This window comes from Micropterus salmoides, unplaced genomic scaffold (assembly GCF_014851395.1).
Source record: "Micropterus salmoides isolate LMB-PRFRI ecotype aquatic unplaced genomic scaffold, ASM1485139v1 Ms_hic_scaffold_1, whole genome shotgun sequence".
NCBI classification, from domain to species: domain Eukaryota; kingdom Metazoa; phylum Chordata; class Actinopteri; order Centrarchiformes; family Centrarchidae; genus Micropterus; species Micropterus salmoides.
In genome coordinates this window covers 8,758,411-8,775,567 of record NW_024040040.1, presented here as the reverse complement: position 1 = coordinate 8,775,567, position 17,157 = coordinate 8,758,411, and the positions used below count along the sequence as shown (strand labels likewise).

The 17,157-nt window shown below is 39.7% G+C and overlaps 1 protein-coding gene across 3 annotated transcripts in view; it reads right to left on the bottom strand.

Moving 5' to 3' along the window:
* Window positions 1–17,157, bottom strand: part of xirp2a (xin actin binding repeat containing 2a) — a 56,731-nt gene that overhangs the window by 11,498 nt on the left and 28,076 nt on the right. For 2 of the 3 annotated variants that reach the window (XM_038716741.1, XM_038716750.1), the window contains 5 exons: window positions 8,624–8,781; window positions 3,241–3,378; window positions 937–1,017; window positions 629–698; window positions 180–283 (listed from right to left, as the gene is read on the bottom strand). In XM_038716741.1, coding sequence (XP_038572669.1) covers window positions 180–283; window positions 629–698; window positions 937–1,017; window positions 3,241–3,378; window positions 8,624–8,781 — 551 coding nt within the window. Of the gene's footprint in view, window positions 1–179; window positions 284–628; window positions 699–936; window positions 1,018–3,240; window positions 3,379–8,623; window positions 8,782–12,860; window positions 13,204–17,157 lie in introns of those variants that run through there. The other variant, XM_038716757.1, reaches the window with a different exon arrangement.

Below are 17,157 nucleotides of genomic sequence, written 5' to 3'. Positions count from 1 at the left end.
CTTTCAGACTTTGGCTGTGTAATGACATGGCGTCTTTTATCCAATCCAATTTATTCTCCATCAAGTCATGGCATGCACAATTTCCTGCTGAAGGTTTTCATGATCTGGCCTCAGTTATACTGATACCTCATAAAAAACACAAACTATCATCTATTTAAATAAACAGACAGGATCATTACCTTAATTTCCTTGGCTGGTGCAGATTCCTTAATCGTTTTTTCATACTGCTGCTTCAAAGCCTGAGTGGAAACCTTTGGTAGGTCCTCTCCTCCGACGAGCATAACTGAATTAGACACAAGAAGAAGGCTGCCTCATTAAGTCATTCGCAGTGAGGGAGCTCAGGGGGATTGGAAAGAGAAATAAATCATTTCATTAAAAACCTGAGTAGTTTTCATTTTCTGAAACCATGCAGCAGTGATTGCCCAATTTCCACTTTCCAATATTTTACCTTCCTGACTTTGCCCTGATTAGATTTGCTGTTATGCACTGAATAGAAAATCATCTGCAGTCATTTTCATAGCTCATCCCTTATTCAGCAGTAGTGGGAACAATCATTAATATACAGGACACAAGCAGTGCTGTGATAAAAACGTGCAAATTACAATATAAAAGGCATGAGCAGAAGAACCTGTTTCATTGTAATGGTTCCCGTAACTGGCGGCCACATTGTTTTGGTGGACTCTTTCATCATGGATCACCTGTGAAAGGATGGTGACAAATCATTAGTATACTGGCAACTGCACTGCAGCCTCCAACTGTTTTCAATCAGTGAGAAGCTAAAGGCTTAGCATGAGGCACATTTTTATGTAGGGCACATAAAGTATAACAGAACATTTTGAAATAACCAAAGAACTCAGACTGGGTTTATGAGCAGCCTGTTAGTGGTAAGATGCGACCACACAGCTGGTGACAAATGGTGAATGTAACAGCTAGTACCTCTTGTTGATCGTGAGAAAGGGCTGTGGTGGGGACTCTGGCACTGCTTCTCACCATCACCTCTGAGGAGCTTGACATCTCCTGTCAAACAGAGATAAATGGGAATGAGGAATCCCTGTTACATTGACAACACATGCACACAAATCCCCCCACGCAGGAATGCACAGCGCACAAATGGCCATGCGCACACAAAGACAGACACACAAATGCCACGGTTTTATCGCCTCATGACTACGCGCTCTGAGAAACAGCAGGAGCGTAAGTAATTCCTATATTGTAAAACTTAATAAAACCCCTCTGAGGCCAGTAACAAATGTTTTCCCATTACAGAGCTGCTTCCCAGGGAACTACTAAGTTTAAATTCCACTGAAGGAGTTCAGCGTTGGAAAGAAAAAGCAATAGATTACAAAAACTGTACAAAACTGCATCAGCCATTTCCTCCAGTGAGATTCATGCAATTGGAACGAGATGAAAGAGAAATATAATATTTGAGCTTGTATCCTCTGCTGTTAACATGAAAGATACATGGAGGGTTGGGGTGCTCTGTGCTTCTGAAATCACTTATGTCAGAATAATAATATCTTTCCTGATGTGCAACCAGTTTTAAAAGAGAGCTTAGATATTACACCTGTGAAGAAACCTTGAGCGGAAAGTGGTTTGCTTTTGCAGAAGAAGCAATAACTCGATCAAACAGACACTTTCCCTCACGAACCCCTATGTAAAATTTAACATTCAGCAAGGTTCTTGTGTGCTCGATAAATCCACTCTGCTTCCCGCTTGAATGAGCAGATGGAGAGAATGCATGGAAGGGCGGCATTGACCTTACTTCACTGAGATCCAGCCCTGTCCCAGGCTGCTAACGTGTTCTGGCATTTTCCTCACGCACTGGATGACAGTGCCACATAGACGAGCAAAGTTCAGGGTGCCTTCTTTGATTTGACCTACAAGAATGCCTCCGAGGCGCAGCTATAGCAGCCAAGTTTTTCCAATAAAGAGCTACAGTAGAATGTAAATCAATCAGAGGCATTCATGTGCTTCTCATTTACACAGAGCTTGTGAACAGAAAGGACAGCAGTACTATGTCTGGAGGAAGAAAAATGCCACTTCTGTCTGTTATCCTAACTGTCTCACAATTAATTGTCTACGGAGAAGTTGCATGTCCAGTACCATCACATATATACTCCAACCTCAGTTCTTTACATACTCTGCCTTTATGAGAAAGCTGTAACTGTATGTGCCAATGATCAAAGTGTAACCTCAAGTGTACCTTAACCCAAGCCATTTTGGGAAATATACTTATTCACTTTCTTGCCGAGCATTAGATGAGAAGAGAAATATGAAGGTAGAGCTAGCAGATGATTAGCATAGCTTAACACAAAGGCTGGAAGCAGGGGGAAACAGGTAACTAGATGTGCATACTAGCACCCCTAAAGCTCAATAATGAAGAAGTTATATCTTGTTTATTTAATCTGTACTAAAACTGATATGTACCAGCTGCGACTCAAAAGTCACTGCGCCACAGGCCAGATATTATTGCTGGCCGGCCAGCTTTGGCCCGCGGCCAGATTACTTTGATAGCGGCAAAAAAAACAACATAATAGCAGCTGGTGCTGAAACAGATGTCAGTCATGACAGTAAAAGTTACTCAAATAAGTACTTCATCTTATGTGATTGTGCCTACAAAATAAAAGCGCGAGAACATCTTTGCAACAGTACTTTGTGTCATGTTTAATTGAGAACTTTTACTTAGAAAAGTTCTGAAGGAAATAAAAGAGTCTCTGGCTTGCTTGACACAACTCTGAAAAAGCCCAGAAAACGTGAGATCGGATTCCCCTGAATGAGAAACGCAGGAATTTCCTCTGCGTGGAGATTCTGAGGAAATGAAGGGAAAAACTCACATAGGGATTGAACACACAATCCTTTGAACAGGGGTCCTGATCACTACTGACTGAGCTAAACAGACAGACAGTAAATGGCGGATTATAAATGATAAATTGACTATGTTCTGGCCCACTGTCTACTGACTTAAAAAAAATCTGTCCCGATGCTAGACTTATTTGCCGACTCCTGCTATAGGTCTTTGAAAAAGTAAATTCGCTTGGCACCCTTATCAGAACACCTCAGAGATCATAAATTTTGTTTGTTTTGTTTTTGTTAGTTTAACAGTTGTTTTAGCTCTGTAGTTAGCTTAGCACCCGCATAATCTTGTGCGGAATAATCTACTTTGTGGTGTAGAAAGATACATCACTTTGTGCTCATTGCAATAGATGTTTAGAAAAAAACTTGACCATAATTTACTCATACCTGGACAGATCTCTGCTCGAAATGGAACTGGGTGACGCTGGACTGAGAAGACGAAGAGGCAAATTCCTGGTTCTCAAACTGTCTCTTCACACTGGCGAGGCCACCAGGCAGCGAGCAAGCCTCTGACTCATCCATTATCTAACAGCAGAAAACAGATACATAAAATACACCTTTAATATACATATTATAGATTAAACACATTGTAAACTTACAGTTTATAGCAGATTTAGGAGATTGGATTTGACCTCGGTGAACCAGTCTCTGCTGTCATTGATTGTGAATATTTTATACATTCACTTATGCTAATTTGCTAAATTTAAAAGTGAATGCAAAGGCATTATGCTAATGCTTTTAAAAGCATCCGCAGCGTTGGTGTTCTTTTAAACATGCCATGAATGCTGTTATTTTAAATAATTAACAATGGTTCCTGTATGATCATCTAGGTGGTGTAAAAAGCAGGTAAGGCAAGGTAAATGTGCTGCAGCAAATACCTTTAACAATACTGAGAGCCAAGATATACGTCAAATGAAAACAGGGAAAAGTTACGTCTTTTTGATGCAATTAGCTGAAAACAAATAAATAAGTAACTGAGTCTCTTTTTTTTGTGTTTATTTCTGGCAGAAATTTCCTGAAATAGCAAAGATGGCAGGCACCCAATGTTAATGGATTTACTTCTCCATATCTGTCCTGCACCAAAGAGTGAAACATCAATAGAAAACTTCTGGATTAGTCAGTTTAATGGAACACAAACGCTTTTCAATACTTTTTATTAAGCTATGGAATGAATTATCCTTTAAAACTGGAAAAATACAAAAGCCTGGCTTCTTTGCAGTGAGGAGGAGGAGGGAAGAAGACTTTTTAAAATCTCATCAGTAAGGAGAATGCAATCCTCACTCTATGAGATCTGGGCAAGAATACACACTGACTATTTGATACAATAATCTCCTTTTGGTATTGTCAATTACTTTCCTAATAAAACATTTATATGTAGGCTTCTGCATATATAGAGCTTCTTGGAAATGGCAATATATATGAGTGTTTCCAAGCCTGTGTGTGTGTTGATGTGTGTGTTAGTGTTCAACACCCTTTTGCCTTTCCTTTTTAATGCAAATAGGAGTACAATGCAATTTGCAAGTTATTGAAGAAAAGTTTAGGTCAGTAACATTTTATGACTCGGCACCATGTTATCAATATTTCACTACTTCAGGCTACAGTAGCTCCATCCATATGACATGAAATCAACATCTCTGATTTAACAGGAGGACTGTCGGAGACATAATGTAAACCTAAGCACACACTGAGGCAGGTTATAATATTAAGGCAGGGAATCTAAGTCCAAATTGATTGTCTCCTTTTCATTTGTGTACAACAGAATCTCATCTCTTGGTCTCACTCAATTGATTGTTTGGAATCATATGAATAATTACAAGTTAGATGAAAAAAATCTATTCCCCTTCCATATCTGTACAGAGACCGGTAGTTTATATCTATCTGTGAGTGCCTTAACATAACCATTAATCATGAAAAGTCTAATCATGCTTTAGTTGTGAATAATAATAGCTATTGGGAGCAGATATGGTAGGGAAAACAAATGAAACAGGTTATTACTAAAGGATTTTCTGATACGTTCATCATTTTGTGACTTTGCAGCAACAACATTCATGAACGTTTCCCCTTTATCTTGACAAAAAACGTAATCAAAGTGGCATTACGTTTTGTACTAAATGTATTTGCCGTTGCTTATCAGTCGTATTTACTGTACCTGTCCAGCAGTTTGTATAGCTGCAGGATGATAAACTGGACTGAAAAGTGTCCATCAAGAGTTCTGCTATCTTTAAACACCTTGTCACACAGACAACAGCTGCAAAGGTATGGAGGAAAAACAAGATTCCTAAGCAGACTCCCTCACACACACACACACACACACACACACACACACACACACACACACACACGCACATTCAGCTGTCAGTAGCCACCACATGAGGTTTGCCACTGAGAATCAACTGAAGTTGGGGCGGTGCCTCTTGCAATCACTGAAGTGAAGCACAAGAGGATCATTCAGTGCTGTTTGAAGCTGTTGTTTAGAAACAGCTATTCTTATCTATTGGTACTGTTAAACTATCGATGATTTACTGAATGTCTTTTTGAATGTTGTCATTTTAAGGAAAATTATATGTTACAGCCATTTATAAAAAGCAACAAGCCACTTGAGGCAGTACTTTACTGTGATGTTAGTGCAGCTGGGAAAGCTCTCTGTGTTATGTTAACAACACCTCTCATCTGTTCTGATATTGCTGCAAAGCTAGGCCTCAAGTGGCTTTTTGCCACGCAGACCTGTGGCAACAATTAACGCACTCAGTGAAAATCACCATGCTATTGGGGGAATAAAGGAATGCTGCATAGTCGAGGACAACATTCACTTATTACTATTATAACTAATTAATTAGCTTTTGAATATTTAAATTCTTTATGTTATGATTTATTTTTAATCCTATTTGATCAATCTTTCTATTAGTGCTTGTTTTATCACTACTGTTTTATAATTACTGTAAAACACAGCCTTAGGCAGATTCAGTGCACAACCATACTACATATTAGTTTGTGTTTATAACCCTACAGTAATATAAAAGGTTACACTATTGGGTCACAACAACCCATTGTCATTGGTGGTTTTCCACCTGTGGGTATTGGGTAAAGAAACCCAGTATTGCATTGAAAGTACTACTGGTGCTGAACTTTAAACAACTGGTTGAAGAGAAGAGACTTTTTTAACTAGAAAATATGAGGCAAACATCCTGATGTTGTCATCCCAACAAAAAGATCAGTGATTGAATGAGAAAATAAAAATCAGAGTGGTTGATTTTTTTTGTTTCTGTAAACAGATAAAAACTCTTTTAACTTCCTACTTCAGAAGTGGCTATTACTGGCTGCTTCACTCATATCACACTGGACTGCAGCTGCTGTCAGCCATTAACGCCATGGGAAAGAGCAGGATGCCACTGCCAGAAACACACAGAAAGGTGAAGTTGTGGAAAATAGCAGGTTGTTGCTGCTCTGCTGTGTTGTGTTGAAAAAACACAATTCACAAAAACAGAATTGACTGATGAGTAAATCCTGATCAGTATGTCAGTGTTGTGCCAATTAGCCATAATTTTACCTATTCAAACCTCTTTACTCTAAACCAATAACAATTGCATCTGTATGCTTTTAAGTCATATTACTGTACTGCAGTTGTAGACCACAGTTTACAAGGAAAGTCATTTTCCAGTAGGTAAGGCTTTATTATATATACTGAGCTGACTTGTTATAATGGCCTCGGCTGACTAACTGCTCACACAGATGAATTATAGAGTTTATTAAGTGCATGCAGGCTCTTCAAAGCTGCTCAGGCTTTTTGGTCCTTGGTAATGACTAATGACTCAGGGATGTTTTTTGTGTTTAATCAAAAGAGGAATATTGTGTGAAGGCCCGCTGATGTGCTGGCTGTGTGTGTTTTCTTCTGAATTTGCTCCAAAATCTTTGTTCTATACTGACATAGCTTGTGAGCTACCTCTTTTTAACAAGAAGCGCGCATGTGTGTGTGTAGCCAGAGCATAAATATGCCAGAGCAGCGTCAGCATTTTGACATTATGATTCTGACTTGACACAATAAATCAGTGTGAACAATACAGTCAACTATCTAAATAATAATTCATATATAGATCAACTGATTAATAAAAATTGTTATGAAAGTAACATTTAACATCTAATATTGAAATTACATGAATCAAAAGTACACTGTTGTGTTGTGTTATAGTGGCCTTTTTATTAAATATCGATGACTACCTAGATTATATGTAGAGATTCTCATAATATGTGTACGGAACGTTGATTACATGTATGTAGAGTGATGCGATGCAAAGACCAATAGTGGGAGAAATACTCAGATCCTTTACTTATGTAATGTACCAATACAACAAAGTAAAAATATTCCATTACAAGCTAAAAAGTCCTGCATATAAAAACCTGCTGAAGAAAAAGTACGAAAGTATTTTCAGCTAAATGTCCATAAAATTTTCAAAAGTAAAAGCACCGGTTCTGCAGAAAAATGGCCCATATGGGTAATATATTTATTATATATGACATTATTAGATTGTTAATACTGATTCATCAGTTTATGGAGTCCAGTAGTTCCCAATGTAGGGGTTGGCACCCTCCAAAGGGTCACAAGACAAATCTGAGGGGTTGTGAGATGATTAATGGGAGAGGAAAGAAGAAAAAATACACACAATCTATATTCAGTTATTGTGAAAAATAATATATATTATTTTACTCCTAGAAGCCTCGAGCAAGAGCTTAGAGGGGAGCTGTCTCTTCTGCGGAAGTGTTAGCAACTTTTAGACATCTGAAATGTCACAAGGGGCCTCAACTAGACACATGGTTTGGAAACAACTATTTTAATCTTTTTATAAGCTTATTATATGTAAAAAGTATATGAAAGTAACTGCAGCTTTCTGATAAAACAGTGGAGTAAAAAGTTTAATATTTCCCTCTGAAATGTAGTGGAGTAGAAGTATAAAGTAAGTAAGTTAGTTAGTTTTTATTTCTGTGTTGTGCGAAATATCTGTAACTTTACAAAACATGCATCTTCTAAGAATACATATACAGAACATTTATCATGTGAATATATGAACAGGCTTTCTGCATCATCCACATTTACAGTATCAATTCCTGTTTTTAGCTCAAAACAAAGCAGTTTTCCATAAAAAATGACAACAGAAAACAAAATGGAAATCATTTTCTATATCATTCAGTGCATTGAGAAAAACGCTTTTCTTCTTTCAGACTGACACGCCGTCAAGTTTAAACATTAAGTGGCAAAATACAAGATGTTAGTATAAAGAAGCATGAAATCGAAATACTCAAGCAAAGTACAAGTACCTCAAATTTGTCCTGAAGGACAGTACTTTAGTAAATGTAACTAGTTACCAGTTTTAGCTGCAGATACTGAACTGGCTCCAATTTCTCAAATCAGGCTTATAATTTTCTAAATGTATGTTTAGAAATGAATGAAACGTGCTGAAACAGTGGCCCTATATAGATCCCTGCTGACTCCCATTCACACTCTGGAGATTTAGCTTTCCCTTCTAGTCCTGAGCCTTACGATTCCCCCACACAGTAGCCTACAAGCAGGACTCTGTTCAGGGACAGCAGATTTATGCTTTGTGGAGAATAACATGAGAGACATTGGGTCATAAACCTCAGCAAGGTTACACTATCAGTTTAACAAGTGAATCCAAACATGTCTCAGTCCATGTCTGTGACTGTCTGCCGTCTCCCTGGCTACCTGCGTATTTTCACCGCCATCTCTCGTTACATCCACGTGGAAGTATCGTCTTACCGCAGCAGAGGAGGAAGTGGTGCCTTCTTTCTTGGACACGGCAGCCTGATACATCGCCAGCCGCTCTTTCACCGACACCGGCTCTGCCTCCTGGTCCTTGGCGCTCGGGGCCCTGTCCTCAGGATGTCCTGCCCTGGATCTACCTGCGCTGACTTCAGCTGCACACACACACACACACACAAAGAGTTAAACCTGTAAGATGTGAACAAACCAAACTTTATATATTTGTTAGACATGTTTCCTCAAGAGGTCTGTTCATATATACAATTACTCTTCTGGCAGGTCAGTGAAGAATGAGACAAAGCTTGCCCTTTTGTAATTGGACTATAAGGAACAGTTTTATAGATGAGGTTTCTGTCATTATACTGGCAGACTGAAGTGACAGTATAAACCAGAATGGGAAGGAAATAAAAGTGGTTTGTTTGCCCTTTTCTGACCATAACTGCTTAAAATCCCACCCTGAGTTTGATAAAGATATCATGTTCCAGATATTGTATATATTTAACCAAGGAATGGCCAGAGACAAACAACCTGTAACAGCGGAATACTCAATCAATCACAAAGCGCTAAGTTATGATACTTGATATTGCTCAGCACATCCCCGCGGATAGCCAATTAGAGAACACCACTGATTTTTACATTTGACTTCTCTGTGCTACAAAGCGTCAGTAGGCAACAGAGAAGGCTCCATTAAGGCTCACCAAACACCCACACTGGACCTTTTAGCTCTTGGCATGTTCTCTCTCGCCGGGCAACAACACTGTGGGATGAAAGAAGACCCTAAATAGAAATGATTCTCTCTCAATATGTGCTCATGCTGTAACCTTCTGACATTTTGAAATCATTCTCATTGTGTTTTCGCACTAGGCCCTTACATGGTTTCTCCACATGTATGGGTACTAGTATCACTTTGGCTCAAAGTAGAGGTCAGTATAGGTTCTACTTCAAAACTGATGCTCATTTGAAAAGTCTGATAGCAGCTGCTTCTTAAATGCGTATGGATCCAGTGAAGGTGCCCTTGGTGCTGTAGTAGCATAGAGATTAGTAACATATTCCGTGCTTAGCGGTATAGTACATACCGTTCATGCTTGGCTGTGCAAACCAAGCTATGAGTACACTGGCTTGATATAGCCCACTCCTGGTATCCATATCATTAAAATTAAGAGATCAAACACCCACTGGGTGGATCTCAGCATGGTTTCCCACATAAATCCAATCTAAATGTCTGGTCACAGCAGCATTAAAAACAGTAAAAGTTGATTCCAACTGAATTGATGCAGGGTGGATCGGTAGATTTGGTCAAATGAGCAAAATAAATCCACATGCATTTTTCATGACGAGTTGAACTTTAGTGAAATTTGATAACAATTTGCACCATGGAGCAGAAGGTTCTAGAAATGTTTTCCCCATTCTGCATTCTCATTTCCATTTTCTTTACATGAAATAGAAAAATGGAACTCCAATTGTTTATGTTATGGCCACCAGTTTTAATTATTTCAAATTTGTTTCCGAGAAATCATGTTTTTCCTGTCAGTTTGGAAAAGTGGACAGCTCTAAATATTACAATAAGCTTGAGCCCCAGCTGCCTTTGCTATGCACGAGAAGCCAGTAAGTCAAAGTTTTGTCGTTAAATTTGCGAACAAAAGCGTCATAGTGGGCAGACTACTCCAAATTTTTACCAGAATCCCAAAAGTGAATTGATTTAAGCTACAGATTTTGAAATCAATTTTCACAACATTGTAATCTTTAGTGCCCTCCCGTCCAAAGCAGCATGCTTCTTGCCAAAATGCACCTTGGGAGTCGAAGTTAACTTCTGCCCTGTTTTCGAAAAGCCAGATGTTGATGAACAGTTATTTATCAACACGGAAATTTCGCGCCCATTCAAGCAATAAAAGTGCACCAACCGTGAGTCACGTAACATATTGATAGGAGAAACATTTGAGGGAACAGAGAGCCCAAGCATCCAAAGCCTATTGGCTGGTTTGCATCATATGATTTTATTTAATCTGCTCTGTCGTATAATCAACTCCTCCACAAAGAGAAATGGATTATTAGACAGAAGTTGATGATACAAATACTATGATTAATAATGTGCTAGTGGTTAGCTCCCCAGCTACAATTGTTTACCAACTAGCCCTGTGAATAGTCCCTAAGTGCCAGGCTTCCAAACATGACCAAACATTTTGCAACAATGCACGGATAAATTTTGTTGTGCACTGAGTGGCCTTAATAGAGACGCCATGTGACAAGAGCATGTTCTCCTCATATCACCACTTTTAGCTTTCTGCTACGTCTGGCATGTTAGTGTAACCAATCAGGGAGAGTAATAGGCTTCCTGAGACAGAACATCTGAAAATAGACAGGGATTTTACCCGTAACATCCTATAAATATGGGTCAGAAATCCTACACCTGAGGCTGTGGTGTAACCTTATACCATCTCGATGACAGAAGCACAAGGATAATGCCCACATTTATCACCCGAGATAAATGTCCTCATGGTCTGGAGCTGTCAGGGAGGTGGAGACGTGGGGGTTTTGATGCTTTAGAGCGGTGACAACAGCGCTTTGGATATCTCAGGCTTCTTAGAAAGGTATGCTGTATGCAAAGCTACCATAGCATGGAGGTGAGGTAACCAGGGTTTAGGGGGGCTGACTGGAGAAAAAATAAACCCAGCCTTTTTATAACCGTCTCTGTCTGCAGCGTCATGTTCCCCTGTGACAGGAAGGGATTTGCGGAGTGGAAGTGCTTATGAGAGAGAAATAAAAGGCAAGAAAACAAAGTAGAAGAATTTCTAATCAGACTGAACATTTTCAAAGATTTTTAAAGTCGTTACACCATCTCCATATTCTATCACTAATTAGCACAGGCACCAATGGATGTTTAATTAGCATTAATAATAACTTTCAAACACTGTCTCATTGCTTTAGAAGCCCCAATCTAATGAGGGCCAAGTCTCTGTTTACAGTGTGGTGCTGATATCAGAAAAACATTTTTCAATGGCTTACACTGTGTCATTTCTGCTTTTGATGGATAGCATATTGGACTGCTTAGAGGCATATTTACCACCGTACTGACAATTACTCTCTTCTCAGAGTATTCGTTTTTTTTTATCTTTTCAATGCCACAGTGGCAGCACAAGTGATGTCACCGGGTGGGGGGGAATGGAAGTGGGAGCGGCCGGGAAAAGTCAACAAGAGGCGCCATGCTGCTGCCTATCTGCACGACTGTGTCTTATCAAGTCGAGACGATGGCCATTGACCTCCCTGTCACTGCCTCCTCCCTGATGCCTGCGCTAAAGCGATCAGAGGTGAGGCGCCACGCTGCGGGCTAGCTAGAAGTGAGGAGGTGAAAAGCGGCATGGGGTGTTAGGGCAAGAGACAACAAAGGAGAATGTGTCCGGAAAAAAAAGGGAGGAAAAAGAACAAGAGTAATTTCAGAGTTTTAGGGTGCAGGAGAAGGCAGCATGGCTTTGTAGCTCAAAGCTAAATCAAGGCACATAGATCTGTGTCAAGCAGAGGCTGTCCGCTAATCGCAGAGGTGTCACGCCCCCACTGCCCTCTTCACACAACAGAAGCCTTAAGCAACCCAATTTTCTGTTCATTACTTACTGACCAAAGCGTTTGGCTGACGAGGTTTGACAGGAGAGCCAAATTGAGCTACACTAATTGAAATGTCAGCCATGGAGGGCGATTTCTTCCTTACAGACGAAAGCAAAACAGGCACAATAATTGAGCTGTCAAATCTATCAAAATAACTTCTTCACAAGGAGACTGGATTGCCCTCGGGTGCTTCCTTATGCTAGGCTAAGCACTTTGTCTCCGATTTGCTATGCTTTCAGAATAGTTGGGATGTGATTGCTGCTGGTTATGTCTGGTGGAAGGAAACAGGAAGGGCCCATGCATGTTTTATGACAAATCCTAGTGGAATCACTGAAACGTACTATCACATCTCATTCTTTATGAAGCTCCAGCACCTGATATTCCAACACAATACAGCCACTCCGCTTCATCTTATTTCCGATATTACACCAAAGAGGCCTCATGCCTGCGCAGCCTTGGCACATCAAACCAATTTATTATCGGCTAAAATGTCATGTACCATTTCCAATCTGTCTCCTTCCACTTCGGTGCTTTCGGTGGAAAATCACTTTAAAGGAGCTGTGCTGACAGTGGGGCTTATGTTGATACAAGAGTCAGCCTTGAAATGCTGATAGTCCACATACAATCCATCACTTACCTTCTTTAACTGTGTAGGTTGCTCTGTACGTCAAACAACAATAGAATCCAACACAATAGAAAATGGCCTTGGGTCTCCGGTAAATGAAATGGGCTTAGTCGCCCACCTTTAACCCAACACAGAAAGCAGACAGACGGTGAGGCTTGGAGACCAGCTCCAGCAGTGCGCTCAACAGCTAAGTGAGGCCCAGGCATCCAGTGACAGCTGATTTTATTTTAGAAGTCCCCCTTCGTAAAAATAGGATGGACTTGGGGGAGAGGGTAGGTGGATGGCTTTTCTTAGTATCGAGTATCAAGGTACCCAACATTCCCTTAAGCTTATGTCACAGTAGTCTTATGGAGACAGACGTCCCATACTGTGAGATGGAAAAAAGACACTTGGTACATCCCTCATTCACACGGCAGAGAGCAGTGAGACGTTTGGCATGTGAAGTCACTGCTTGTTAGCACGGTAAATATTATTTCATGATTCAGCACACACGTATGCAAATACAGACAAACACTTGGAAAGTGAGAGGGCTGATACATGTTAACAACAAAACAACAAAAATATGATGCACTGATTCTCATTAAAGATTAGTTCTACATTTTGGGAACTATTCTTATTCACTTTCTTGCAAAGAGCATGCTAAAAATAGATATACAGCCAGGAAGCAATAAGCCTAGCTTAGCATAAAGACTGGAAGCAAAGTCCAACAACACCGCTAAAGCTCACACAACAAAATAATAATAAGTTGGTTTTACAGAAAGTGAAGTGCTATTTCAGTATGACCAGGAAGTCCAGGCCACTGTTCACCAAGAAATAGATCCAAGCACATAACTTAAAATTACTAAACTTTTCTGAACTTCAGAGGTGCAGGTAGGCATATTGTTGAACTTTAAAGATAGCCAGGTTAGCTGTTACCCTGTAACTGTCTTTATCTTAAGCTAAGCTAACCAGCTGCTGGCCCTAGCTTCATATTTAGCTTGCGGACACGAGAGTGGTATCAATCTTCTCATCTAGCACTTGGCAGGAAAACAAATAAGCATATTTTCCAAAGTGTCAAACTGTTGAAAATAGATGGCTGGTAATGAAATTGACGTGCACAGGTCATACTAATATACCTTTTTGTCCACAGGCCTGCCTCTCTATGTAAATTATTGATTAATGAAGCTCAACCAGGAAGACAATTCATTCATCACCACTCTCGCTCTCTGTCTCTCTTTCCTTCCCTTTCTCATAAACTCTCTCACTCTCTTCCTCCTTCTCCAATCAGCTGACTATACTATTGTTAAAACAACCAAATTTTGCCACAATCTCCCATCAGCCAATCATGCAGTCGCTGTCATCCTTAAAATCTGTTCTCCTCTCTGCTGCAGACATTTCAGGGCGAAATCACTGTGGCCCTCATCCACCCTATTCACCTCCTATCATCAGAAGTCCACTCCTCATCACATCCAGATCTTCAGCATACCACTTAATAATTTGTTCACTCAGATGAAGCCCCTACTGATTATAATGTGCTCAGCATCACTTATATTGTCAGGGAATGGTTATGTTACCACTACGTCTAGATCAGTGCTTCCTCTGAGATACTCTTTTTCCATAGAAAGAGTTGATACAATGATAGCAAAGCTGCCAAATGTTAAAAACCTCCTATTGTATATGTCTGAGATATATGCTCTTGATGCCCCTCTTGAGTTAAATATCACTTTTAAAAGCTACTCAACTCTGGATGTTTTCAATGTAGTGAATGATTTAAAACATTCTGCCAAGATGAGTTGAGTGTACCTCTAGGTGAAACCTTTGCTCCCTCTAAAAACCCATCTTGTACACTTTATGCCAGCCGTCAGGATGCCTTTGAACCTTTTTAACGGACAGCTCTCCAGATGGACTAAAACTAATGCAAAGTGAGGAAATTCAGTGCCTGTTGTGAAGAGGCCCAAGAGAATTGAGCTAGAAACCATTAATGATCAAGACATACTCAAGGAGGTAACTGGTGGAATAGCAAATCATATTGTTATGCTTTCATTCTTTTTGCTTTCTTTCTGTCTGTCCTTCTTTTTTCTTCTTACTTTTCCTTCTTTCTTACCCTAAAGCAATGGCAAAAGTCATCTTTTAGAGACCTTATGTTTGTGTCTGATCAGCCTGGGGCCTTTCATTCAGCCATTCATTCATTCACTCTTCTTCAACCCACATCCTTCTTGACAGAGAATATAGTTCATATAACCTTGCGGGAATTATATAGGGGGAATTGCAGGAATATATATTATTATATATATTAATAAAATCTGTTTTGTCCATATTGTTTGCTGTGACCATGACCTCATATATGTTTTTTCCCGGAAGCCCACCCCACGAGCTGCTGTTGGCAGGACATCGACTAGAGAAAAGCACGGTTATCAGGCTTGCAGAGAAGCTGCACTCTGCTGATAATCCCACTGAAATTGCACATGGATTTCCTGTTCCTAAAGTGGAAAATAAACATACTCCTGTAGAATACCTAATGATGGCGCCTGAGAATATCCCCAACTGAAGTCCAGAATGAGTCCACATTCAACTGAGTTTTCAACTTAAATAACTTTCAGGAAATAAAGTGATGTATGAATGAAGAGATTTGCCGTGAGTTTAAATACTGTACTTGGTTGGATAGGGATGTGCTAATCAATGCTACGACTCAACAACTCAAGGAGTATTTCACCTGTTTTTAACCTGTGAGAACACAGTGTCAAGACATTCCCAATCCCTAACAATATCATTTTCAGCTAATTGGAGAATGGCGCTACCACTTAGTAGACTGGCAAGGCGTATTAGCTTAACTTGAAAATATAAGTAAATGTGAAATTTGCTCTCTTATCCTCAGACTAATTGTACCTAGGGGAAAATCTCTGAACAAGGTTGGCTTGATAACATGTTTCTCATCTTCAAAAATAAAAAACAGCTGTTGGAAAAGGGGGGTTTATCTTATAATATGGGTTAACTTATATTTGGGCCAAGATGGTATTTCTATCAGTTACGTGCCAAGTCAAGTTAAATTGCTTGACCTTGAATGTCTACAGTTAAAGCATTAACAAAGGCTGCTACGTTTAAACTTTAAAAAGGAGAACAAGGAAATATAAGGGGAAAAAATAAGTAAATGATCTTTAATTGGTCCCCACAGAAAGGGACTCCCCCTTAGACGGTTGGGTGAGCAACGGGAGTGAACTATGTTTAGACACAGAAATTTCTGACAGATTAAACAAGCAGACAATGTGTTAATGATTGAGCTGTAGAGGTGCTTGATTCTTGGGAACTTTTATGCTTATTGGCTGCTGCCTCTGGCTTCATAGCATACAGACATGAGAGTGGTATCAATCTGCTCATCTAATGCTTAGTAATAAAGCCAATTAGTGTATTTCCCAAAATGCCAAAAAGAGAGAATATGTAACTTCTGCTGAACAGCAGCCGCTGTGGCCACAAGTAGCCAAGATAATGGCAAATTCCCCTTCATTTCCCAAGATTTTCTTCAGTCAATTGCTTAAAGACCAATGATGCGTCCTGGTGACCTATGTTTTTTGTGTAAGTGCCATGTTGCTACTTGGAGTCCAGCTGGGGACCTTTGTTGAATGTCATGTCCTCTCTCTCTCTCTCTCTCTCTCTCTCTCTCTCTCTCTCTCTCCCTCCATATTTCCTGACAGCTCGCCACTGTATATTTTCTGATAAAGGCAAAGTTTGAAATAAAAAACACAACATAATTTGAGTACTATGAATGCGACCACATGTCTCTTGGTGAGGTATGTTGTCTTTAATTTGCATTTTATTATTGTAATATAACCACTGAAAAAAAAGTCTGAAAAGACTTCTATCTAAAGTTTGCTAACTGAAGCTAGCTAACATTAGCTATTATAAAGCTACTGGTCATACTAGGCCAAAGATTTTTTTATTGCTTCAATTCAACTTTTTATTTGTGTTGTTGCTTCTTTTAAAAGTTACATAGTCTCACTTTAAAGATTAAATGTAGGTAAAAACAGACACAACAGAATAGCAACAAACTTGGGTAATGCTGGTATCACACAAGAAGATAATTGGGACGATTTTAGGTCCCTTTTTGCCCCTCCTGACAATTGTGGGGGCATCCCCGAGCCAAGGCTGGTCGGAACCGATTATCGGCCCAAATAATCCTGTAGTGTGAAGGGTTACAGACCTAATCCTAAAATCACCGACTGGATTAGAGACTCCCCAATTTCAAATTGATTTCAAAACCATCAAACATATTTGATATTTACAATTTGAAATCGGGTGCCTCCAGTCAGAAACCCGCAACAGAAGATGAGAGCAA